Source organism: Nannobrachium achirus (assembly GCF_963921795.1).
Source record: "Nannobrachium achirus genome assembly, chromosome: 12".
NCBI classification, from domain to species: Eukaryota; Metazoa; Chordata; class Actinopteri; order Myctophiformes; family Myctophidae; genus Nannobrachium; species Nannobrachium achirus.
Window position 1 is genome coordinate 63,765,779 of NC_137832.1, and position 27,480 is coordinate 63,793,258.

Consider the following 27,480-nt stretch of genomic DNA (forward strand, 5'->3'; position numbering starts at 1 on the left):
GTAGCTTGCAAGGTTATTTAGTTATACAACTGCAACACAACAGTGGGCGGGGTCCATGAGCCAAGTCAAGGTTGTTGACTGATTTACCACTGCTTTAAGCCAATCAGAATCCAGTATCTGAACATGTGACCACAAAAAGTGGTAGAAACTGCATTTATCGTCTGGAAGGGCACTTTTTATAGACAGATAAAAGGGCAGGGGCTCAAGCCCCCTTTGATGTATGTGTGTGCATGTGCCTGGTGTTTACTGTTTACTTGCAGAAGCACGTTGCCATCTCCTCTGTATTTCTGGTGTTTTCACTGTTTGTTCTGGTAGACATGTTTTTGGGGGCGTCTACCAAAACAAGGTACAGGAATAGATTGCACACAACTTGGCAGAACATTCAAACCATCCAACGTTCTGTGCCTGCCACGATGATCCCATTTAATATCACCACGCGGTGTCTCGTGTCTGCGTTTCCTTTTTCCTGTCTGTTTCTATTAAAACCCATTCAGAACGGGTAGACATTATTGTGTATCATTATTTTATGCTTTAATTATTGAAAAATAGCAGATATACAAGCTCACAGCGCGGCACCGAGTGCTGCGCTGCGAGCTTGTAGATCTGCTATTTTTGAAAAATCGTGAAAATTAGAATTTTGACCCGATTCTATAAGTGTCTTTTGAATCCTAAGGTTTTTTGAAAAACCCATGTTTCTATGTCAGCAATGGCCAGCCATCTTCAAAGAAAAGGTCCTTTTCACTTAACTGGAGCTCAGTTCGTCTGTTCTTGAGATTCTACTATGTTGGTTCTCAAACTTTTTCATGTGAAGGACCCCCAAAATGACATGTATTTGGCTACGGACACCCATCTCAAAATAATTTGTTCCAGGGACCCCCCAGAAGCAAAATTTGAGTTGCAAACGTTCGCTTTGAAAATACATATATTCAAAGATTTGCACACTTTTTCACAACTTTTTCAAAAAATAGCAGATCTACAAGCTCGCAGCGCGGCACTCGGTGCCGCGCTGTGAGCTTGTATATCTGCTATTTTTTTCCACTGGTTAAAGCCTTCAATAATTCTAGGCCCTAAATGGGTTAAAGTCTGTGTTAAGCCCGAAGGCGGCTCTCTCGTCTGCCCTGTTTGTCTGATGTGTGATAGTAGATTTACACGCGACCAACACAGAGATTACTGGTAAAGCCTTGTGATCCAGGTTGTGTTTAATGGGATTACGTTGTGATGCTCTTACGGTAAAGATGACGTCGTTCTTACAGTTAAGAAGACATCAGACATCAGAACATCCGAGTCAAAGGCAAGGCAAGCTTATTTTGTGCAGAGCATTTCAACAACAAGACAAATCAAAGTGAAACAACATAAAAGGACTTTTTGAAAACAATGGCTCTATAGGTTCAGGATTTGTAGTGCGCCTCCATCCAGTTATTACACTGATAGTCCGTAGAAAGAGAAAGGAGAGAGACGAGAGAAAAACTTAAGACAACAAGACAAAGAAGACTATAGGACAACAATAACACAATCACACTGGAGGGAGCAGAAACCATGCGCACGCGCAAGCGCGCACACGCAACCCACAAAACAAGTGAATGTTGTGGAAATTTAACATTTCCTCTGTGAGAGAATGAAGAGTTAGACACTGAAATGTCTATAACAGATGTATTCAATACAACAGATGACAATTATAATAAATAATATGACAATAATTCCTATGTAATACAATAATGAGAAAATGAGAGTAAAGAATAGAAAGAAGAAAGGAGAAAGGAAGAAGAGATGAAAGAAGGATAGGTGGACAGGGTCCAGTTGTCTCGGAAAGCAACGGGAGTCTGACACCGATCTGGATGTTGAGGCAGCTTAAATACAGATTCTGCAAGGATACATACACATTGTTAATATAATTCTGAGGACTGACATTCCTTCTGTCTGACCAAAAGATGTGTTCTCTCAACACTTGAGTATGGAAGGTCACTTCTGTTTAACTATGAAATGTGCTGCTCAACACTCAGAGACTGAGAGCGGCGACACTACCCTGACCAATGCTGCATGAACATGTGTTCCATTCTTATGACTGAGAATGGAAGGCCCTCTGCTCTATGCCGAGGCCATAGTGTGTAGTCACTAGTCACTACCCTAGCCAGAATACTGATGCCTGATACAAGAAACATTCTCCTTGCGTTCACCTTAACCTGTCGTCTTGCTGTCTGGGTCTGCCGCTTGCCTACGTGGGAATAGCTAGTGAACTTGACCGTACTGTATGAGCTTGCTGCTGCATAACTACGTGTACACAGTACACTGAGGCCTAAACTCAAGACATATTATCATACTCATTTACTTCCCTTGCTTACATATTACATTCATAACATCAGCATGTCATATATTAATATAACCGCAGTAAGATGAATATTAAATATATAATCTATATCAATATTCGATAACTCAATAACCGATAGATCAATAGCCTGAAAGGGAATATAAATTGTATTTCCATTACAGTGAATCTAGAAGTCATCTACGGTGAAAAGATGGGTATTAAGCATGTTTTTAAAAGTCCCTAGGGTGTGAGATAAAAAAAAATGTTTATTAAAAAGTTAAAAGAATAGAAAATGTAATTACTGTACAACACAAGATGCGATTCGATGTGAGGGTGCAGACCAGCCAACGCCAACGCTGGGACGCCTGAATCGCCTCCACTGCTAACATAAGAAATGAATAATAATAAGAGAGAGAGAGAGAGAGAGAGAGAGAGAGAGAGAGAGAGAGAGAGAGAGAGAGAGAGAGAGAGAGAGAGAGAAAGCAAGACATAAAAGGCAGCAGTAAACAGAAATGTTGTTGACTTAAAGAACCGAGTTGTAGCATACCTGCAGGTTTCTGGGATTTTAATGTTTTTGGTGTGAATGAATGAATGAATGAATGAATGAAATAGATACTAATGCAGGGGTCTTCAACATGGGGTCCTCCAGAGTTACTACAGGGGGTCCTCCAAATCTTCCAATCCTTTTTATATTAACAACTTGAACCCTAGGGTCCATATTTGGAGAAATGTAGACGAAAAAATGTGCTTGTAGATCGGCTATTTTTTGCAAAGAGCTTTGTGCAGAGGGGAAGAAGAGCAGACTAAGTACATAGTGAAGGGTCAAGTTTATGAAGTATTGACGGTTCAAGTGGTTAAATATCTGATAACACAAATTGACATGAATCCAAAAGACACTGATGATTGTGCTGTCAAACGATGAAACTATATGGAATCTAACAGGTTGTGGGGGTCCCTGCTTCATCTCTCTCTCAACTATACAGGGTCCTTGGCCTGAAAACGTTGAAGACCCCTGAAATAGAATACTAATGTATGTGTGAGTGCTCTGGGTGTTCCAGTTAACAGGAAGTACAGGACTATCTGATGTTTAATTTCCTGTTTGGCCTCAGTGACGGACTGGGAGAGGGAGGGGTGTGGGGGGAGGGGGGGAGGGGGGGGGGATGGAAAGATAAATAAAACAGGCAGCTGTTGGTTTGTTCCTGCAGAACCAATAGGAAAGCAGGAAGGAGGAGTTGGGAGGAGGAGGAGGAGCTTGAGTTGGTCATAGAGCAGTGGTTCCCGTGACCAGGGGCGTCACACCAAATTCTGGGCCCTGGGTACAAGGATTCACTGCGGGCCCCCCATGAATGTTAACTATTGAAAAATAGCAGATATATAGATCTGCTATTTTTGAAAAATCGTGAAAATGTGTGCAAGAAACTTATGTTTCCATGTCAGTGGTGCTCAAACCCTTTCATGTGAAGGACCCCCAAGATGATATATGTATTTGGCCACGGACCCCCATCTCAAAATATTTAGTTCCAGGGACCCCCTGGAACCGAGTGCCGCGCTGCAAGCTTGTATATCTGCTATTTTTCAATAGCTAAAGTTACTAGGGCCCCTCCACCTTGGGCCCTAGTAACTCAGTCCCACTCCCCCCCCCCCCCCCCCCCTTGTGATGCCCCTGCCCGTGACGCAAAAGAGAGATTAGACGTTTGCCCTGGGCCCAAACTAGCAGATCTACAAGCTCACAACACGTCGCTTGGTGCTGCGTTGTGAGCTTGTAGGTCGGCTATTTTCACTACTATTTAAAAATGTGTTTTCTAATTCATGGAGTTTTATTTTATTTACTAATGAAATTACTTAGTACAGAATCACAATAATTTTAACCACTTTATCTATTTATATGTTGGCCATTAAAAAAGCTCACAGCACAGCACAAAGTGACGTACAGCTTGTATATCTTCTATTTTTGAAAGAAATTGAAAAATATTGAACATATCAATTTGGGGGTCCTTGGCACGAAAGAGTTTGAGAACCGCTGACTGTATGGCCGATGTCCACTGAATAGATCAGTTTTGAAACTTTTGACTGTGATGCCAGTGCTGTCGCCATGTTACATGCAGCTAACATTATAGTCCATGGGCCATACGAGATGTCGGTATCGGAAAGGTGGCAAAGGTTATCATGCATTTTTGAAAAGCTCTATATCTGTAGATTATAATTTGGTATGATAACCCTTTCTGAGACACAGCTAAATTGGTGTTATCAGCCGCTAGAGTTGGTGTCCCATTAACTTTACATTACAGGGGGAAAAAAAGCAAAAAAAGAATCTGCTTTAGCATATGAGGGGTCAAACTAGTCAAACTTCATGATTCTGAATCCATTGCAAGCTTCTGTTTTGCACAAAAAGCCTTCCTTGGGCTAAAAAACGGCCCCACAAGACTGTGGTTTAGTGATGAAAAGTGATCACTTTTCACACCTTTGTGGGGGCCGTTTTAGCCCAATGAATGTTTTTTTTATGCAAAACAGATGTTTGCAATGGATTTAGAATCATGAAAAACTCCTAGTTTGACCCCTCATATGTTACTTAAAGCAGATTCATCTTTTTGCTTTTTTTCCCCTGTAAAGTTAATGGGACACCAACTCTAGCGGCTGATAACACCAATTTAGCTGTGTCTCAGAAAGGGTTATCATACCAAAATATAATCTACAGATATAGAGCTTTTCAAAAATGCATGATAACCTTTGCCACCTTTCCGATACCGACATCTCGTATGGCCCATGGACTATTAGGCCTCTGTCTGTCTGTGTGTTTTGAGCTTTTCTCCTTTTTTGTGTCCTTTTGACAGATTTGTAGGCCTACAAATACAGGTATGCATTTATGTTAATAAATAGGTTACTTCAATCAACAGAATAAATAAATACTACACATAAAAGTATTAGGCCTACATTCTATCACCTATCAATCAATATTGTCTTTTTATTTCATTCTCTGGATTTTATATTGTGTTACCATCGCTATGCATTTATATGAACTTGGTGAAAATAAAGCCATTTGTGCTCTGTTTCTCTTTCTTTATTTTATTTTTTTAAATGTAGACTATTTATTTTGGCCTTTTTTCCACTTTTATTTACTGGTGACGCTGATGTCATTATATTACAGTTTGACTCTGTCAAAATGTGTTCATTAAAAAGACGGTAGGAACTATTTTGCGGTGAACCGTTATACTGTCGGAAACATTTGAGTCCGGAACAACACATGGTCCGTCCCTCTAAGATGTCCTACAGTTGTTTATGCTGCAGTCGCTGTTTGTGAAGAAAATCTAAACCAAGGTAAAAACAACAAACTGCTCATTTTAATGTTGTGTTTTAAGCTGAACCTTTACATTTACACACGTCCGTAAGCTGGGAGATAACGAGCTCTTGAGTCTGGACCAGAGCTAGGAGATAATAATCACTAACCAGTGTAATGCGTTACCATGTGATTCAATGAATACTGGTCACTTCGCCAAAGATCCAACTCGCCAAATCAACTTGCTAGGACACCCATAGAGTATATAAACAAGAGGACACCTCGCCAATGACCAGGGTTGCCAACATTGGACTGTCAGAATCCAGGAGATTTATTATTTAGGGGTGCGTCATCTTTAAGTCATTACTTAAGTGAATATCTGTATGATCTTGCATGCATTGCCCCCCACCCCTAAATTGGGCGTTCTCCCCCAGAAACATTGTAACATAGTACATTTAATTTCCTGTGTTCTGGTGAATTTTGTGCATGTTTGATACTTTTATCAGGCTCGCTTGCTTTACTGGCATGGATACAATTTCAGCCTTAAAATGCCAAATGAAGGTGTACAGATTTAATTTCCTGTGTTCTGGTGAATTTGGAGAAATGCTAGCTCCTTTCGGAACCCCTCACTCCACTGCTACGGAGCTTCCTCCTCGTCGCATGCTAGAATCTTCCGGCTGGGTGGACGATCCGCCGTTAGCGATCACTTCTTACCTTTGGTGAACACTCTATCCAAAAAGTGACGGGCCTCTGTTAATCTATAATCGTTTTACTTCTTTATCGTGGAAGAAAACCGAAGCACTGGGGTGAAATAAAGACTTTATATCGCTCATTAGGTTAGCCAGTTCTGTGTTTTCCCCGTTGTGTATATACCACGTGACCAGGGGAGGCAGTAATGTTTTCCTATGCGGCCGCAACTTCCGGAATGTCTAAAAAACACAGAACCGGCTGACCGTCTGAGTGATATAAAGTCTTTATTTCACCCCAGTGCTTCGGTTTTCTTCCACGATAAAGAAGTAAAACGATTATAGATTAACAGAAACCCGTCACTTTTTGGATAGAATGTTCACCAAAGGTAAGAAGTGATCGCTAACGGCGGATCGTCCACCCAGCCGGAATATTCTGGCATGCGACGAGGAGGAACCCCATCTCGGAGCTGCGTAGCAGTGGAGTGAGGGGTTCCGAAAGGAGCTAGAGAAATGATAATCATCCTGGCAAATCCAGGAGCATTGGCAAGCCTGCAAATGAGCGTGGACAATTTGGCGAGTTGGATTTTTCTGATTCAATCCACCATTTATAAACTAATGTTTTGATTGAATACTTTATTAGAAGAAGTTTGCATAGGAAACGGTACAGGACAGTAAGTCGATTGATTGATTGAAGAATTTATTAGAAGTTTGCAATAGAAAAAAAGTAGAGTTTCATGACAGCGCAAATCACTGGTACAAGGTCAACTAAAAGGAGATCCTAGAAAGCGTTACAGCTTATTTACACAGGAACCACACTTTATGTATGTCATATAAAAAAGGATAAACACCTCAAGAAAGTGTGTTTAAATTGCGGTCCCTTTGTACTCAATTCATACAAATTGATCTCATAGACGGGTTATAATTAAACCAGCTTATCACAGATTCAGTTAAGTGTGTCCCTTTAGGACAAAACTACAATGCAAAATCCTGAGTGTCCATGAAACTCAGAGTTTGCAGTGACCGTGTGCACAAAGAAAAAAACTACATCTGCTACCTGGGTTGCATCCTGGAGGCTAACCTATCCAGTGAAAAAATGACCACCAAGGTAATCAATAAAGTCAACCAACGAATTCGCTTCCTGCAAAGGGTTGCCCCGCTGATCAATATTAAATCCCGAAAGACACTAGGAGGTGCTCTTATTGGGCCCCTCATTGATCGCGACGCCCCACCTGCCTTAAAGTTAAAGCTCCAAACACTTTTTTCTATTGCAAACTTCTAATAAATTCTTCAATCAATCAATCAATTAAGGAACCAAATGGACCATTATGGTGTATTAGCCATAAATCATAACTCTTGTAGAGGTCGCTTATTTTGGGACGTTTACTCTCTTGTAGAGCATAAACGTCCCAAGTAGAGCATAAACGTCCCAACCTCTACAAGAGTTATGATATATGGCTGATGGTGTATACTCCCAGTCCCAGACAGTCTTTAACAATTTTTGCTCTCTTTTGAATTTTGATAATTAGTGGGTATCATCCTAATTCTGCTCGGTGTACATTGCTTTATATTCCTGATGTTTTCCTTAGTGTCTGTCCCATTTAGTAAGAAAAAAATAAGTTCTCTCTGTCTCTCTGTCTCCAGCCTCTGAATGGACCTGTCTTCTCTCCTCTCCTCCCTCCCCTCTGATTCCCCCGGCGGTCCGCGGCGTGGTCCTCCAATCACGGAGGTCCTGGCCCACCTCCAGGAGCGGCTGATTGGTGCAGCACAGAGCCCCTCCCACCACGACGACGCCGCAGCCGCCGTCGGCCTCGTGGAGCAGCTGTTCAGAACGGGGGATCCTCATTGGCTGTTCTCTCTCGATTCCACCAATCAGGTTCAGGGTAGGCCTGTCACAATTTTGCAAATCGTTTCCATGTTGAAACGCCTTCAAACGTTTTCGAGAAGTAGTGGATATAGCAAATGTACAAGTTTACATCATGTTGTGGTGCGATGTGTTGTAAGCTTGCAAATCCGCTATTTCCACATTTTTTAATACATTTTGAGAGTATACATGTATTACATATGGTCTACTTCAGGGGTCTTCAACAGGAGATCCGGGACCCCTAGTAGTCGGGGGCCCCAGGGATATTTTGGTTCAGATTCTCGCAAATTCGCCAAATTTGGCACAGATGTTGTCCATAACATACTTAATCATTTTAAGATGGGTGTCAAGATGGGCACCCCATGGTACTGCCATAATTGAGCAATGCAATTGGTGTCCCATTAACTTTACATTACAGGAAAAAAAAGCAAAAAAAGAATCTGCTTTAAGTAGCATATAACTGGTCAAACTAGGGGGTTTTCATGATTCTGAATCCATTGCAAGCATCCGTTTTGCACAAAAAACATTCCTTGGGCTAAAAAACTGCCCTACAAGACTATGGTTTAGTGATGAAAAGTGATGAGTCATCATTTTTAACACTTTCGTGGTGGCCGTTTTAGCCCAATGAATGTTTTTTTATGCAAAACGGATGTTTGCAATGGATTCAGAATCATGAAAACCCCCTAGTTTGACCAGTTATATGCTACTTAAAGCAGATTCTTTTTTTGCTTTTTTTCCCTGTAATGTAAAGTTAAAGTTGTACCATGTAACTTTTTTTATAAAACAAATCTTAAAATTGTCCTAACTGTTAAATCGCTAAAGTTTTAGAACACCCACTCCGTGAATTTCAGCCTGTAAAGCCTTCTCTATATATGTAAACTGCGATCCTTGCCGTGGACCGGATCTCGCGCCAAAATTGCGTCATCACACTACCGGCCAATCACAGCGAGGGTTATACAACTGCCGGCCAATCACAGCGCATCTTGAAGTGGGGTCGCTATGGCAGCCATATTTGTTGTCGCCCGTTTGTACCATCCCTTCTCTAGGTAATTTCGCCTACCAGGCAGGGTGAAGGAGTCCGTATCTCTGGAATTACTGAACGCACAGGAACAAGGGACCCCTCAAAAGATAGATCTCAGCGAGGTGGAGGCAGACGCGGGGGTCTGAAGGTACGAAAAACGGCCGAAAGACGCGGACGCGACCGCGGTTTGCTATAGGGCTAATGACCACTAGTTGGGCATCTTACACAGTATAGCTTTAATGGGACACCAATTGCATTGCTCAATTATGGCAGTACCATGGGGTGCCCATCTTGGCACCCATCTTAAAATGATTAAGTATGTTATGGACAACATCTGTGCCAAATTTGGCGAATTTGCGAGAATCTGAACCAAACGGTCCTTTTATTGCCCTGGGGCCACCGACTATAGGGGGTCCTCAGAGTTACTACAGGGGGTTCTCCAAATCTTTGTGTGATAGAAGCCTTTTTTCTCCTTTTTTATATTAACCACTTAAACCCTAGCGTCCATATTCTGAGAACTTTAGCCAAAAATAGACAATCTATTTTTCCATTTATAGCCCAAGGAATGTTTTTCGTGCAAAACAAATGCTTGCAATGGATTCAGAATCATGACAAACCCCTAGATAGACCCCTCACATGCTAATTAAAGAAGATTTTTTTGGGGGGTCTTTTGTCCCTGTATGGTAAGTGAATTAGAGCCACCAGATCCCATGGGGAAAGTGCTTGGATCCGTACATTTTTGAATTCAGCGCACAAAAATACCAAAAAGTGCAAATTTTCACGCTTTCTGCCGAAAGTGAACACCTTTTTCACATAGTTCTCCCACTATAGGCGAGAGCCTACCAGAGGAGGAGCAGCAGAGAGCCTACGTAGGCCTGGTGCGGGCCGTGACGTCCTGCGCTGCGCTGCCTCTCTGTGAGACGGACAGCGGCTCCCTACCCCCCGCAGCCTACCAGCCCCTCCCCCGCAGGGCTCTGGAGGTCTGCAACGCTCTGACCGCTCTGATGGAAGCTCTGGGAGGCTGGCGGCGGCTGGCCCGCGAGGAGACGGGTAAGAAGACGCCTTCTTGTCACCATTATTACGTAACTGTAGGACTGTCACAATTATTACATAATCGTCTAATCGCGATTATTTTTCATAATCGTCATAATCGTTTCCATGTTGAAAAATGTTCATATAAGTAAAAAATAGTGGAAATAGCAGATCTACAAGCTCACAACACGTCGCGATGCGACGTGTTGTGAGTTTGTAGATCGGCTATTTCCACTATCAATGTTCTTGACAAATATGTCAGTAATTTCTTTGTATATTTAGGTTATGTGTCATAACTGCTATGTGCAACTTGGTGCACATGTTAGCCTAAAAGCCAAACAGAAATGTAACTGTCAAGGACAAAAACACAATTAAATCGTTAATCGCAATTAAAATGTAATGTAAAATGTCATAATCGTGACAGCCCTACGTAACTGCCTTAATCGCAATTGCTTGTTGTTTGAGACGATTGCAATGTGATTCGTCAGAATCGTTTCTGTGTTGAGAGCACTACTGTAACACTACTGTAACACTACTGTAACTAACACTGCCCTTCACTCAACAACCATACATGAAGATAGCATTTTTAGGTTTTAGAAACGTTTTTTACTGATTAGGTGCGTGGTCTACCTATGTTAATGTTTTTCTAGATTGATATTCCTATGAATGTGTTATATTGTTGTTGATGTACTGACATATTATCTTGCTTATTATAGTGATGTATTACTGTTGCCTGCTTGGCTGAAGGGAGCTACCAACGTGTTAGCGCCGTGTTCCCTACTACTGTACCTTGCATTGGTTTATTTTACGGCGCTGTTGTGTGCAAGCCTCGTCCGTCACATCATCCAAGTGCGTATTATAGGCTTGCCATTACCAACAATCGAGTCTATTTACAAACAACGCTGCCGGTCTAAGGCCCTAAGCATCATCAAAGATGCCTCCCACCCCAATAACAAACTGTTTCACCCCTCTCGCTCACAGAGGCCAAAGGGCTACAGATGCCTCAATACATCTACGGCTAGATCTAGAAACAGTTTCTTCCCTTCTGTTATCATTCTGTTGAACTCTTAACTCCCTCAGGACACATCAACTCATACACTGACCTTTTATATGACTGTTTTTATTGATACCTGTGTTGCTGCTTTTCACATTGGATTGGTGCCATCAAGTCAATTTCGTTGTGCACTTGTGTAACTTGTGTGCAATGACAAAATAAAATCCATTCCATTCCATTCCAAGTAAAACCTGGCTAACCCTTCGTCATCACACCGTGTTGTTGCGTGCCAAAAGTGGCTGATCTACAAGCTCACAGCAGCTCGCATCCGCGACGCTGCAGGATGAGTTGTGTCACGAGTCGGATTCGGTCTGAAAAAATCAGCCCCATCCCAGCTCTGTGCACTGTGTGCACTGTGTGCACTGTGTGCACTGTGTGCAAAAGCCCGCGGAAAGTATTTACGGCAGGTCGGTCAGACGGACCCAGGCAGAATCTCCCAATTCATCAGTTTAATGCGCATTTCTGAAAATTCGCTTCCTACGTATATTAGAATACGTTTATGGAAACATGACTTATGACAATTAATCGTCAAGTAAAATGTAATAATTGTGCCAGCCCCAGTGACAGGTGAAGGAGAAGGAACTAAGTGTGACCCCGGGCCCTCCACGCCTCCCCAGGCCACGCCTCCCCAGGCCCCCGTCAGGCTGCTCCATGCTGTGGCTCCGTTGTGCTGCGTGTTCGCTGTCACTCACTTCCAGGTAACGTCACGGCAGCGGAGGTCTGTGTGCGTTCAAGTGGTTTCCAAACCTTTTAGCTTCGAGACCCAAAAGAGACATTTGATGTTGTCCACCGGAACCCCAAACTAGTGAGCTTTAGGAGTTGACTCTGTAATATGAGATAATGCCTTGCATCAATTAGTTCTGTTCTTGAATGCAAGGGTCTTCAACAGGGGACCCGGGACCCCTAGGGGGTCCTCAGAGTTACTACAGGGGGTCCTCCAAATCTTTGAGTGATAGAAACCTTTTTATATAAACCACTTGAACCCTACAGCAGTGTCCATATTCTGAGAACTTTAGCCGAAAGTTGCCAGATCTACCATCTCTGAGCTTTTAGATCGGCTATTTTCAGCAAAGAGGGTTGGTGTAGAGGGTAAAAAGTAAACTAAAGAGTGTCAATCGATGAAATGGATGATATGGAATCTAAGAAAAGGTTGTGGGGGTCCCTGCTTCATCTCTCTCTCAACTAAGGGGTCCTTGGCCTGAAAACGTTGAAGACCCCTGGCTTAAACGATCCATCACAAACACGATACTGTAACTGTTCATCTTGACTTCCAGGAGCAGCCGTGGTCCAGCCCCGCCTCCAGAGAGGCGGCCTCCGGCCTGATGGGGGCGCTGCTGAGAGCCGGGCGATGGAGGGACGCCCCCCATCTCCTCGTAGGGGAGGGAGAGAGCGGAGGAATCCTAGGAGGGATCCTGGATGTCCTGCAGCCGGAGCTGACCAAGTTAGTTTACTGTTTTGTGTTTTTGTTCAGACCAAGGCTGTTTTAGGCACGGACGTCAAACGAAAAAGCCTCTTTATTTTATTTGTATTTTATGTATTTCTATTGTGTTCTTGAGTAGGTGGTGTTTTTTTTGCACGTGTTATGTAAAAAAAAAAAGAAAAAGAAAAGAAAATAATTGCAACCATGTCCATGGATATGAAATGTGAAATATGAAATGTAAAGTTGAAATCGTTGCAATAAAAAGTATTAAAAAAAAGAAGTTAGTTTACTGATCAGCATTCAGGCTCAGGGTTCCATTTAGGCCTAGAATTATTGAATGCTTTAACCAGTGAAAAAAAAAAAAATAGCAGTTCTACAAGCTCACAGCGCGGCAATGAGTGCCGCGCTGCAAGCTTGTAAAAGTTGTGAAAATGTGTGCAAATCTTTGAATATATGTATTTTCAAAGCGAACGTTTGTAACTCAAATTTTGCTTCTGGGGGGTCCCTTGAACTAGATATTTTGAGATGGGGGTCCGTGGCCAAATAAATATCATTTTGGGGGTCCTTCACATGAAAAGGTTTGAGAACCACTGACATAGTAGTCTCTCAAGAACACACTAACTGAGCTCCAGTTAAAGGAGTGGCGACACCGGCCGAAATTTAACATTATGATACAGTAGGTCACGTGGTGTTTCTTCAAACAGTCTGAAAAGGAGGCGGGGCCGTATCAGTTAGCAGTGAATGTATACTTCGTCCGTCGTGCCGTGCCGCGCACAACGTGATGTGTTGTTGTTAGCGTGTAGCAGCGCCGCACCGCAAGGCTATTTTGGAGAGCTATTGTGTGTGTACACAGACACACAGGCTACACACACAGAGTGTATGAGCCACGGACCTCAGTCCTCCGAGACAGCAGGACATTATGTCTGCTAAAAGGGCTCAGAGCTGCCGAGGAGGAGGAGATCGCTGGATGCTCGTTCTAAGCTTGCTCCGGTGTCCCGGCCAGGTCCTCCAGTCAGGTTTAGCGGAAGACACAGCAGGGTATGGCCGACAAAACCGTCTCTTAGACGGGGAGAAGCGGGTTGACCCTCGTAACGAATCTCTGACACCTTTTTTGAAGAAGACATGTACTTTTTTACCGGTCTAACCATTGATTTTATAGTGAATGCTGTATAATTTTTACCCCTAGAACTGATAGTTTTAAAGTTGGTTTAGAAAGTCGGAAACACACCTCGGACAGCTTTTTTTGGGGCAGTTTCAAAAGATAATGATATGGATAATTGACTCCGCCCCTCCCCCCATATTAGCCCAATCAAATTAATTTATTTCAGTTACTGTACAGAAAGTACTACTTTCAGTACAGTAACTACAATAAATTAATTTGATTGGGTCATTTAACATGGGGGTACATGACATCATTAAAAGAATTGGCTAATTTGATAGCCTTAATTAGCTGTTTTGGCCATGTCACTCCACCTTCAAGTGAAAAGGAGCTTTTCTTTGACGATGGCTGGCATTTTTGTTTTTAATTCATTGAACCCCTGGTGTATGGAGCCTGTCTATTGAGCACGTCTGTTGACCACCTGTCCACTGTGTGTGTGTGTGTGTGTGTGTGTGTGTGTGTGTGTGTGTGTGTGTGTGTGTGTGTGTGTGTGTGTGTGTGTGTGTGTGTGTGTGTGTGTGTGTGTGTGTGTGTGTGTGTTGAACACTTGTCCACTGTGTGTGTGTGTGTGTGTGTGTGTGTGTGTGTGTGTTGAACACTTGTCCACTGTGTGTGTGTGTGTGTGTGTGTGTGTGTGTGTGTGTGTGTGTGTGTGTGTGTGTGTGTGTGTGCGTGCGTGCGTGTGTGTGTCCACTGCGTAGGGAACGTTGGCAGAGATGTGAGGCGGTGAAACTGGTGTTCTCCTGGACTCTGCTGCAGGTGGGTTTCATTCTTAATATTTATTATTTATTATTTAAATTCATTCAAATGTATTCAATATTCATTATTTCCACTCGTGTCTCAACCCATTAAAACTATCATTTTAGTTTTTAGTGTTGGCTATTCAAAAATAGCAGATGTACAAAATCTTGTAAATGTTTGAAGGATGTTGATCTACAAAAAACGGCCACATATATTTCAATTTCAATTTAACTAATTTACTGCCATGAAAAATGGTGGAATGTTTATTCTGCATCGCTCGGACCCGCACGGGGGAGCTTTCAAAAGACGCCCACGGGTCATGTAGAATCTGAACATATTCACTCTAAAGATATATGCTTTAGCTATTGAGAAATAGCAGATATACAAGCTCACAGCGCGGCACCGAGTGCCGCGCTGTGAGCTTGTAGATCTGCTATTTTTGAAAAAACTTGAAAATTAGATTTTTTTTACCCGATTTACCCAGTGTCTTTTGAATCCTTCTAAGATTTTTTGAAAAACCAATGTTTCTATGTCAGCAATCTGGCCAGCCATCGTCAAAGAAAAGGTCCTTTTCACTTAACTGGAGCTGAGTTAGTCTGTTCTTGAGAGACTACTATGTCAGTGGTTCTCAAACCTTTTCATGTGAAGGACCCCCACACTGATATGTATTTGGCCATGGACCCGCATCTCAAAATATCTAGTTACAGGGACCCCCCAGAAGCAAAATTTGAGTTACAAGCGTTCGCTTTGAAAATACATATATTCAAGGATTTGCACACATTTTCACAACTTTTTCAAAAATAGCAGATATACAAGCTCGCAGCGCGGCACTCGGCAAGCTTGTATATCTGCTATTTTTCACTGGTTAAAGCATTCAATAATTCTAAAAACTAAGACGTTTGAGAGCTACTGATTTTAGAAGGGATTTGTAGAATCGGCCTCAGTTTTAATGTAAAAAACAGTAAATGTCCTTTTTTTCCCGTCAAGGTCAAACGTCCGTCCCTGTCCTCCGTCATGGATCGCATGCTGTCCCCGTCTCTTCTGCTGTCAGACGACCACAGACTGGAGAACAGACTGCTGGGGGTCCGATGTCTGCATCACATCGTCCTCAACGTGGTGCGTGCTTCATCATACAGTGGTCTGTTCTCCCTCCTCTGTTGTTTTTGCCTTGGATCTCTGCGTCCTTGCCAACCCTAGGACCAGGGGTTTTCAAAGTGGGTGACGGGGCACCCTGGGGTGCCGTGACGGCAGTCCAGGGGTGCCGCGAGATCATTTGATAATATTTGGAATTTATTTGGACACTTGAAAAATGGCTGTTATCTCAACGTTTTCCTCGCAACATAATCACTGTCGGGCAGAAACCTTGTATCTCCAAGTTTCAAATGTGTACATCTTTTGGTAAAGCAAAGCCCTGCTTCATCATACAAGACAGTCACACAAAACTAGTGAAAACAGCCGATCTACAAGCACACTGTGTGCGTGTAGATCGGCTGTTTTCACTAGTTTAGAACATCTTTTAGATGATAAATACAAAACTAACGGTTTTGGACATACAAGGTTTCCACCCGACAACGACGATATGCTATAAATAGGCTATAAGGTCCTGGGAGTTAAAATTATAATGTAGGGGTGATTAAATTATAATGTAGGGGTGATTAAATTATAATGTAGGGGTGCCTCAGATTAAAAAATATTTATGGGAGACCAAAAGGTTTGGGAACCCCTGCCCTAGGAGCAGGACTCTCCACTGTGTTTGTGTGATGTATTGTGCGTTGTAACGTGTCTTTGTTTGTGTGATGTATTGTGCGTTGTAACGTGTCTTTGTTTGTGTGATGTATTGTGCGTTGTAACGTGTCTTTGTTTGTGTGATGTATTGTACGTTGTAACCGTGTCTTTGTTTGTGTGATGTATTGTGCGTTGTAACCGTGTCTTTGTTTGTGTGATGTATTGTGTGTTGTAACGTGTCTTTGTTTGTGTGATGTATTGTACGTTGTAACCGTGTCTTTGTTTGTGTGATGTATTGTACGTTGTAACCGTGTCTTTGTTTGTGTGATGTATTGTGCGTTGTAACGTGTCTTTGTTTGTGTGATGTATTGTGCGTTGTAACGTGTCTTTGTTTGTGTGATGTATTGTGCGTTGTAACGTGTCTTTGTTTGTGTGATGTATTGTGCGTTGTAACCGTGTCTTTGTTTGTGTGATGTATTGTGCGTTGTAACGTGTCTTTGTTTGTGTGATGTATTGTGCGTTGTAACCGTGTCTTTGTTTGTGTGATGTATTGTGCGTTGTAACGTGTCTTTGTTTGTGTGATGTATTGTGCGTTGTAACGTGTCTTTGTTTGTGTGATGTATTGTGCGTTGTAACATAACCGTGTCTTTGTTTGTGTGATGTATTGTACGTTGTAACGTGTCTTTGTTTGTGTGATGTATTGTGCGTTGTAACCGTGTCTTTGTTTGTGTGATGTATTGTACGTTGTAACCGTGTCTTTGTTTGTGTGATGTATTGTGCGTTGTAACCGTGTCTTTGTTTGTGTGATGTATTGTGCGTTGTAACCGTGTCTTTGTTTGTGTGATGTATTGTGCGTTGTAACCGTGTCTTTGTTTGTGTGATGTATTGTGCGTTGTAACCGTGTCTTTGTTTGTGTGATGTATTGTGCGTTGTAACCGTGTCTTTGTTTGTGTGATGTATTGTACGTTGTAACCGTGTCTTTGTTTGTGTGATGTATTGTACGTTGTAACCGTGTCTTTGTTTGTGTGATGTATTGTGCGTTGTAACCGTGTCTTTGTTTGTGTGATGTATTGTGCGTTGTAACGTGTCTTTGTTTGTGTGATGTATTGTACGTTGTAACGTGTCCTTGTTTGTCTCAGCCCCGCGCGGAGCTGCGTCAGTTCAACAGAGCTGAAGTTGTGTATCAGGCGCTGTTCAATCACCTCTACACTACCGACACACCAGTGGTGGAGGTAGGCACGCACACACACGCACACACACACACACACACACACACACACACACACACACACACACACACACACACACACACACACACACACACACACACACACACTCTCTCCCAGTCCAAACATGTATGAACCCTTTCACTTTACAATATGTATGTTTTGTAATAGACTCACACCGCCACAACAAATGTTTTCTTGTATTTATTTATTTTGTTTATTTAGACGGCATACAGGAAATGAATGAACAGTACATAAGAATGTAATGTAATGTAAATACACAATACACAATTAGCAATAATGATTCTGTGAAAACCTCAAAAAGGGTATTTATTATATAATTAAAAATAGTTTATTTTCATCACAGAATCAATTGTTTTATGGTCATGATTCATAAGGAGCCTGGGTGGCTTCGTTCTAGGCTTAAAATAATTCATGTCATCTTTTAGGGAAATTCTCTATGGGGAAAACATATGGTCTTTTTTTTTTTTGTGGACCAACAAAATGTCCGCCACTGCTATGCCTCGTATCGGCTGTTATTTCCTGCGAGAGTTTCCCCCAGAACTGAGATGCTGGGGGGTTTAAGTGGTTTAGTTAAACCCCAGCATTGGTCTCAGCCTCAGGTTATCTAATGGTTTAGTTAAACCCCAGCATTGGTCTCAGCCTCAGGTTATCTAATGGTTTAGTTAAACCCCAGCATTGGTCTCAGCCTCAGGTTATCTAATGCAGCCGCGACGGTTCCTTCAGCCGCCAGGTCAGTTATAACACATGGGGCAGCGGCATCAGTTCAGAAAAAGCTACGGTATGGCAACATGACTGGTGTCTTGCACGCGTGTGCAAGACACCAGTCATGTTGCCATAAAGTGACCATTTTGTTAAATTTTGCATTTGTTGTCATTTTACTGTAATTTAACAACATAATAACCAGCACAGACAGACAAAGAGACATTCATGGATTTATATTTAAAAGTAACTTTTATTTCCCCCCTGGACCCAGGGTATGGCAGCTGCTTACCCCTGCCATACCCAATTGACGCCCCTGACATGGGGGGGGGGGGGGGGGGGGCTCTTTATATTCCAGAGTGCGTCCGCTTGCCCTTTAAATGTCAAGTGTGGAACGAAGGGACACTCGCCTCATTCCTCCAACGTCACGTTCATCACGGCACGACCGCACGCTACACTCCATACATAGTGTTCATTGTGTTCATTTAACTCTGACTGAGTGTGCTGTAGAAACTGAACCAAATGAACCCTCTGGGCCCATGCATACTCCACTTCTCAGTCTAAAGCAGTGTTTCTCAACCTTTTTTCTGCATGGTTCACACTTTTCATGTCCCAAGAATCCATGGTCACACCAACATAATACGGGGGTGTAAATATCCTCACTGTCGGGAAAAAACCTTGTGTCTCCAAGTTTCAAATTTGTACGTTTCTTCGCAAAGTAAAGCCCTGCTTCATCATACAAGGCTGTCGTTATGTGCTTGTAGATTGTCTGTTTTCACTAGTTTAAATCATTTTTAAAATGATAAATATAATACTGGCTTTCAAGCAGTTTCAAGGGGCACACTTGACCCTTCTCAGGGGCACACCAAAGGTCCCCAGGCACAGTGTCATTTCACAGGTTCGGGGGAGGGCGGGTACCGCCATTGCGACCGTCAGGTCGCAGTTATTATGAAAAGCTCCGCAGGCTGTCTGTCAGTCTGTCTGTCACGTCACACTTTTGCCCTACTCATATCTCTGCCACCTTTGCCCCGATCCATGCCAAACTTTGCACACACACGCTCCTTGGATGGTAAATCCCAACCTCTCATTTCACACATGGCCCTCTTCTAACGCCACCTTCAGGCAGATCTCTGCAAAACACATTTTTGGACACTGCTCCTACAGATTTTGGCCTAAAATCACGCAAAGCGGTACACAGTATCTCTAAAGTCATGACTCATGACATCAACATGGATCTGTCCCATTTCCCATATTCCCTCCTGATTGGCTACAATTACCTTCTAAAGTTTGTGTATGCGACCTGGCGCTTATCTCCCGATTAGGGAGTCTTACTTATACTGGTTAATTTGGATGTTCGGTGCTGCAGAGATTTTGTGACTCCCCGAACTGAACTGAAATAAAAAGTGAAGAATGCATGGGCCCTTATTGTGGGTCAGTTGGTTCTGTTCTGTGCCGTTCCGTTCATGGAGTAAACGACTCCTGCTCGACTCTCCTGGGAGGTGCTACCACTACTGAACCATGACTTATGCCTGTTTAAGGAGGTTGTTGATAGGGTTTTCACGATTGCAACATTTAAGTGTGAAGACAAATTTCCCTTTGGGGACAATAAAGATTATTATATATATATTATTAAGTCGACGATTAATTGTCATCCAAATAATTGCGATTAACGGTTTTAATTGTTTTTGGCATTGTACAGTACATCGGAACAAAAAATAATTAATTTCTGTTTGCCTTTTAGGCTTCGTATAAGAAATTGCATAGGGCAGCTATGACTAATTACGTAGTCAAGTATACAAAGAAATTACTGATCTAAGTTTTATATTTTTATGTAAACGATTATGACGATTATGCAAAGATAATTGCGAGCATCTCAAATAACTTACGATTAGGCGATAATGTAATAATTGTGACAGGACTAAGTAGGATAGGGAGACGTATGGTACATTTCATCTGTGTTCAGTACAGTGTTGTTTTTGACAGCAAATTTTGATTTTGTTTTAGTCTGTCTTTTGAATAAAATGTCTTTTAGTTAGGCAACTGAATCTGCAGTTGATTTAGTCAACTGAAATGTATTTTGGCAGGCCTTGATGGCATCGTAATGACTGATTTTACACTTGGTTGCGGTCACCAGCACTTTCGCCTAGAACATATTCGCCTACACGCATTTGGTCCTTTCGCCTGGCATTTTCGCCTTGGAGGAGAGTCTTTTCACCTACCTGTCTGAGCCATTTCGCCTACCCTCAATTCTGCTGTCAGACTGTCCATGTTTGCATATTATCTTTTTGTCATTTAAATATTATAGTGACTGTGACAGTGGTGTCAAGTGAATCTAACAGTTTATTTTACATTTATTATTTACGTCACATTTTATTCCTAAAAAATTGCAAAATAGTTTTTTATGCCTGTTGACAGGCAAGGTTGATTCTATAGGCTATTTAGGTGTAGCATATATCTTATATAGACCTATATAGGCTAATAGCCTACATATATATTTTGTATAGCCTAATGTTAAAACAATATAGGCCTACAATACTGTTCATTTTACAATAGTGTTCAATACTGCACCAAAGAATGTATAGTATCATGGATTAATTAATTATTTGGGCGCACCTGATTCCAATAGCTCTGTATTTATGTGATTACTATGGAGTGCATAGGATAGCCATGTGTAGGTTTGACATGTAACACCACTGTCACAGTCACTATAATATTTACATGACAAAGAGATATTATGAAAACATGGACAGTCTGACAGCAGAATTGAGGGTAGGCGAAATGGCTCAGACAGGTAGGTGAAAAGACTTTCCTCCAAGGCGAAAATGCCAGGCGAAAGGACCTAATGCGTGTAGGCGAATATGTTATAGGCGAATATGCCTGACACCCGGAAAATAGCCGATATACAAGCTCACAACGCGTCGTGCTGCAACGCGTTGTGAGCTTGTACTGTAGATCTGCTATTTTCAGCATGCAACACCTGAGAGCAACCAAACATAAAATGACTCTCTTCTCCACTAGTCCCTCCCTAACATTTTAGTCTAGTTTTTATTTTGTTGATGAAATTGTCAATATATTTAGTCTTAGTTTTAGTCAACGAAATCAACACGGCTTCAGTAGCGACTCTGTTCAGTTGGTAACTTCTCTCTCTGTCAACAGGCTGTTTCTGCTGTGTTTGTTGGATGTGTTGGATGTGTTGGATGTGTTGGATGTGTTGGATGTGTTGGATGTGTTGGATGTGTTGGATGTAACTTCTCTCTCTGTCAACAGGCTGTTCTGCTGTGTTTGTTGGATGTGTTGGTGGTCCTGGAGGACCCCCCCTGCTCACCCCCCCCCTCCCCCTCCCGCCCCAGGAAGCCTGGTCGTCATGACGACGTGCTGAGGTTGATGCTGAACCACATGGAGATGGAATCTAGGCTGGATCTGCGTCACGTTTATGCATCCATACTGCCTCTGTTTATAGAGAGGTACCTGTCTGTCTGTCTGTCTGTCTGTCTGTCTGTCTGTCTGTCTGTCTGTCTGTCTGTCTGTCTGTCTGTCTGTCTGTCTGTCTGTCTGTCTGTCTGTCTGTCTGTCTGTCTGTCTGTCTGTCTGTCTCTGTCTGTCTGTGGTGTATGTATGAAATGAATAGTGGAGGTTGGTGGTACAGAGTATTGAGGGTGCGTTGGGTTTCTCCTGCAGGATGGGCATCGCGGTGTGCAGACATCTGAAGCGGGTGGAGCAGGTGGTGGTGGGGTACCTGGAGGTGGAGGACCCCCCCGAGGAGCAGGCCAGGCTGGGGGTCCTTCAGGCCCTGGAGAAGGCCATACAGATCGCCTGGCCACGGTCAGTCTCTCTCTGTCTCTGACACACACACACACACACACACACACACACACACACACACACACACACACACACACACACACACCTCAGTGTTGCCATGTCTGCTTATTATAAGCGACATATCATACAAATAAATGACCAAATGTCTGTCTGTCCGATGTCTGTCCGATATACGCATGCTGACATCACTGATACTAAACAGTTCCCACATTTGAGTACCTGAGACGGAAAACAGTCGTAAGTCTAAATCCATATTTTAAAATTTTGAATATAGATATATTTTTTTTATTTACCAGACTGTAAACCACAAATTAGAAGTTTTTAATCTGTTAAATTCTTAATGCACTCCCCCCTCATTTTGTTGAATTAGATTTTCTTACTTAAAGGAGCTATAGTCAACCTTTTCTTGAAAAACGGATGCTAAAATTAAAATAATGTTTCGAAAATATTTTATAAAACAATAAGCTTCATATATGTGTTTATATAAAAAAATGACCACAAAAAGCGTAAAATAATGATAAAATTATCATTTTGGCCATTGTCAGACCGACACTTTGTTTACATTCTAGTCTATAGACTAGGATGTAAACAAAGTGTCGGCCCTACAATGAAAAAGTTGACTATAGCTCCTTTAACTCAGATATATAATGTATTATAATATAAGACATAATAAGTCAGTCTAAGTCCGTACAAGCAATATTCAGCAGACAAAGGGAGCAGATAACATTAAAACAGACAATTAAACAAAATGACGGGGGAGTGCATTAACAATTTAACAGATTAAAAATGACTAGTTTGTGGTTTACAGTCTGGTAAATCAAAAAATATCTATATTCAAAAAAATTAAAATATGGACTGTTATAAATAAAAATACAACTGTTATTCATCTCAGGTACTCAACTTCTGTTCCACCAAAGAACACTGTTAGAGATCCACTTGATCCACACAACATGGCTTCCTCCCTTTGTTTCATGTAATTGAGGGGATGATTGGCCCTCACAAACAGTAATACACACAGGCACACACACACACACACACACACACACACACACACACACACACACACACACACACACACACACACACACACACACTCTAACCCTAACCGTTGTGGGGACCTACTATTTTATCCCCACACTGTCAGAGGTCCCCTGCAGGTGACTGTGTGAACATGCGTTTAGTCCCCATAAGTATAGCTAGACAAACTCTCAAACACAGGCTTTGGGGGAGCCTCGTCGTTTTTGAAACAGGATAACTTCTGCCCCCTAGTGGTTAAACATTGATGTTGCTCTCTGTGTATTCTATTACCTCTCTCTCTCTCTCTCTCTCTCTCTCTCTCTCTCTCTCTCTCTCTCTCTCTCTCTCTCTCTCTCTCTCTCTCTCTCTCTCTCTCTCTCTCTCTCTCTCTCTCTCCAGGATGGGGGGGCAGAGAGTGTTTGTGTTGCTGAGGTGTCTGTTGCGCTTGTTGGTTGACGTGACGTCTGATTCGCTGCTGTCCCCGCCAATCCAAGAGCAGCTGACCAGTCAGATCGTGGCCTGCCTCACCCTATTGGACCACTGCACAGGGGGAGGAGTCCAGGTGAGACTTAAGCCTCTATCAAAGTCCAGGGTGAAGCGCTATTCACTGCAAATTTTAGGTGCAAAGCTATCCACCTAAAGTAAAAAAATAAGTGGAGGCCATCATAGTCAGTCACGGTGAAGTCCTATCACTGTGACTGACTGGTCTAGATCGACCAATCAGTGAACGGGGTGATGGGTCGATCTGTCTGATAGTAAAAACAGAGAGATGTGTCAGGGTTCGCGGTGGAAAGCTCTTCACTGCGAGTAATGACGTAATGTTGTAGTTGACTTAAAAAGACTACACCGCGGTGGATAGCTTATCACTGTGGTGCCTACTATGATAGGGGCTTTAGCCAGACAATAGCATTGTTTTTATGACACATTAAATACATATAAAAGAACATATTTTTAAATCCACTTTTTGTGTGTGTGTGTGTGTGTGTGTGTGTGTGTGTGTGTGTGTGTGTGTGTGTGTGTGTGTGTGTGTGTGTGTGTGTGTGTGTGTGTGTGTGTGTGTGTGTGTGTGTGTGTGTGTGTGTGTGTGTGTGTGTGTGTGTGTGTGTGCGTGCGTGCGTGCGTGCGTGTACTGTACTGTACTGTACTGTACAGTACTGTACAGCAGTACTGTACAGCAGTACAGTACAGTACAGTACTGCTGTACTGTACAGTACAGTACAGTACTGTACTGTACAGTACAGTACAGTACTGTACTGTACAGTACTGTACTGTACTGTATGATCAGCAGTACTGTACAGCAGTACTGTACAGTACAGTACAGTACTGCTGTACTGTACAGTACAGTACAGTACAGTACAGTACTGTACTGTACAGTACAGTACAGTACTGTACTGTACTGTATGATCAAGCAGAGCATTGATTTATTAAAAGAACTCAAAAAGTTAGAATATGAAGAAGGAGGAGTCTGCCCAACCACAACCATATTTAAAGTGACAGATCCTTTCCCGGATTGAAAGGTATAAATAACCACATGTAGGCTTTCCAGGTCTAAATGATTACATTTTATTATCTAACAATTTGAATGGGAACAGTATTGGAGCATTGATTTGATTTCTCAAAGGGAGTTTGAGCAGTGGATCGGGTCCTCTCTTTCTCATCATCATTTATTTAAGTCAGGATCGTGTTGAAATGGTATGGAGCACAGATTCATAGACAATATACCATACAATAACAATACAGACATGGCTAAAGTATGGCTGAAAACCTATGTAGTACCAATAATTATTCACTTATGCATTACTTGAGGAAGAATGTTTTTCAGAAAAGCACACTATGTACAAACCAGTAAGACTCCCTAATTGGGAGATAAGCGAATATGGGAAATGGGACAGATCCATGTTGATGACATGACTGTAGAGATACTGTGTACCGCTTTGCGTGATTTTAGGCCAAAATCTGTAGGAGCAGTGTCCAAAAATGTGTTTTGCAAGAATTGGCCTCATGGTGGCGCTAGAAGAGGGCCATGTGAGAAATGAGGGGTGGAGGTTGTGGTTTGGCAGCCAAGGAGTGTGTGTGCAAAGTTTGGCATGGATCGGGGCAACGTTGGCGGAGATATGAGTAGGGCAAAAGTGTGACGTGTGACAGACAGACAGCCGGTGGAGGTTTTGATAGTAATTGCGACCTGCCGGCCCAATAATGTTTGACTTCAGATTTCAGTAATAACATTTATTTAAACGTACTGTAGATGGGTGAGTTATATACTGTAGTACTTTGGCGGATATTTTGTGTAAAGTTCATAATGCTAACATTCTTGCACTCAAACAAAACACGAAACTAATCCACAATTTGGTAGTCGTTACATAAATTGCTCTGACTTCTTTCTGCCAGTAACCTTTGGAATCGTTGTATTATTCACAAGAAAACTACAAATGACCCGTCTCTATTCTTATGTTTTTCACACAGCAGGTTATTTTTCTAACTTAAACTCTTGTCTTTCTTCCTCTCTGTCTGTCTGTCTGTCAGACTGCCCTACAGGGCGTGGACAGCAGCTGTTCCAGCGCTGCCGTACGGAGTTGCCTTGCCAAGGTAAGCGTGGCAACGCAGAAGTGAAACGACACGAGAACTGCTAAAAACCTGGAGTCCACGTTGATGGGTCCGTCTCCTCCACACCGCTGTCACTCCTTCAGCAGGACTCACAGAGTGCGCAGAGTAAATCCGCTTTGGGTGCAAATGCAACCAGAAATCAGTGCTGCTAATCAACTGAAACCTTTCATTGATCGCACCAGTGCTGCTTACATTTAGCAGGTCTGTGTGTGTGTAATGTGTGGCTGCACCTAAATTATGCTGGCGCACCGAAAAAGTTCACCAGTGCAGCGAACGAAAAGGTACACAGAGCTGGATATTTCTGAAGCTAGACATTTGCTAGACTTTTCTTTATGCTGTTGGGGCTTCCAGACACACAAAGTTGGATATTTTGGCCGTGAAGCTGGATATTTTTTAAACCAGATAAATAAGTGGAGACATTGAAAAATATCTGATTCACTGGATCCATGTAGGCATGGAACCCGGATATCTCTGAAGACTTTACTGTGAGTGTGCTTGTCCCGCTAGTGGAGGTCTGGGGACTCAGATTATTTTAGACCTAGATATCTTTGTCGTGTGGACCTAGATATTTTTCTATGTGGATATCTGAAAAACTGGGATATATAGTATGAAAAATCCAGCTCCATGTAGCCTGCTATGCCTAAGACCAGGTTTCTGAGTTGACGCAGCTACATTGTGGTAACATGGTTTTACATCAGTCTAAAGATGGGCTGACATACTGTAGAAACATTGCATTGTAAAGTCACTGTAAAGCTATCAAGGGTTGGATTGGGGGTAAATTCCTGCGATGTACTAGCATCATGTCTTGGGGTTGTACTTGTACATCAAGCTGCCTCAGACTACTGAAACGGGAGATGGGCTCCGCTGTTTCAGGGTGAAATGTAATTTTATGTAAATAACTTTTGTACATAATAGTGTTTGTATTTGTTGATGACATGTATTATTGTGTTGAATGCTATATTGATGAATTGAGTACAAAGGACCACAATGGAAACTGGTCCCCAGGACTGTTTTGTGTTATCACTGAAGCATCAACACTAATAAAGTAATCAATCAATCAATCAAAACGGGGTCAGTTGGTGTGCATGGTAAAAGCGTGGAGGGTTCAAACTGGATCTCTGCTGTGTTGGGTAGGATCTTTACCCCAGGTCACATGACGTGCCACCCTCACACCAGGCAGTGACACTAAGGGTTGCCCACCTGCCCCCCCCTCACACCAGGCAGTGACACTAAGGGTTGCCCACCTGCCCCCCCCTCACACCAGGCAGTGACACTAAGGGTTGCCCACCTGCCCCCCCCTCACACCAGGCAGTGACACTAAGGGTTGCCCACCTGCCCCCCCCTCACACCAGGCAGTGACACTAAGGGTTGCCCACCTGCCCCCCCTCACACCAGGCATTGACACTAAGGGTTGCCCACCTGCCCCCCCCTCACACCAGGCAGTGACACTAAGGGTTGCCCACCTGCCCCCCCCTCACACCAGGCAGTGACACTAAGGGTTGCCCACCTGCCCCCCCCTCACACCAGGCATTGACACTAAGGGTTGCCCACCTGCCCCCCCTCACACCAGGCATTGACACTAAGGGTTGCCCACCTGCCACCCTCACACCAGGCATTGACACTAAGGGTTGCCCACCTGCCCCCCCCTCACACCAGGCAGTGACACTAAGGGTTGCCCACCTGCCACCCTCACACCAGGCATTGACACTAAGGGTTGCCCACCTGCCCCCCCCCTCACACCAGGCATTGACACTAAGGGTTGCCCACCTGCCACCCTCACACCAGGCATTGACACTAAGGGTTGCCC

General features: G+C 42.9%; 1 protein-coding gene across 1 annotated transcript; it reads left to right on the forward strand.

Moving 5' to 3' along the window:
* Positions 1-5,572: 5,572 nt before the first annotated feature.
* Positions 5,573-25,950, forward strand: tti2 (TELO2 interacting protein 2). The gene is made up of 12 exons (XM_080738980.1): positions 5,573-5,620; positions 7,910-8,148; positions 9,982-10,200; positions 11,792-11,934; positions 12,511-12,677; positions 14,517-14,574; positions 15,544-15,672; positions 17,421-17,513; positions 21,498-21,694; positions 21,909-22,052; positions 23,469-23,631; positions 25,593-25,950. Exons 2-12 carry the CDS (start codon positions 7,917-7,919, stop codon positions 25,677-25,679), a joined length of 1,632 nt encoding a protein of 543 aa, XP_080595106.1. The 5' UTR covers positions 5,573-5,620; positions 7,910-7,916; the 3' UTR covers positions 25,680-25,950.
* Positions 25,951-27,480: the final 1,530 nt, after the last annotated feature.

Bases quoted from the DNA above. Each gene is read 5' to 3' on its own strand.
- tti2 (XM_080738980.1), top strand. From the start codon at position 7,917: ATGGACCTGTCTTCTCTCCTCTCCTCCCTCCCCTCTGATTCCCCCGGC. The intron at 10,201-11,791 runs GTAAGAAGACGC...TAATTGTGCCAG, and splicing joins GCTGGCCCGCGAGGAGACGG to CCCCAGTGACAGGTGAAGGA. The intron at 17,514-21,497 runs GTAGGCACGCAC...CTCTGTCAACAG, and splicing joins CCGACACACCAGTGGTGGAG to GCTGTTCTGCTGTGTTTGTT.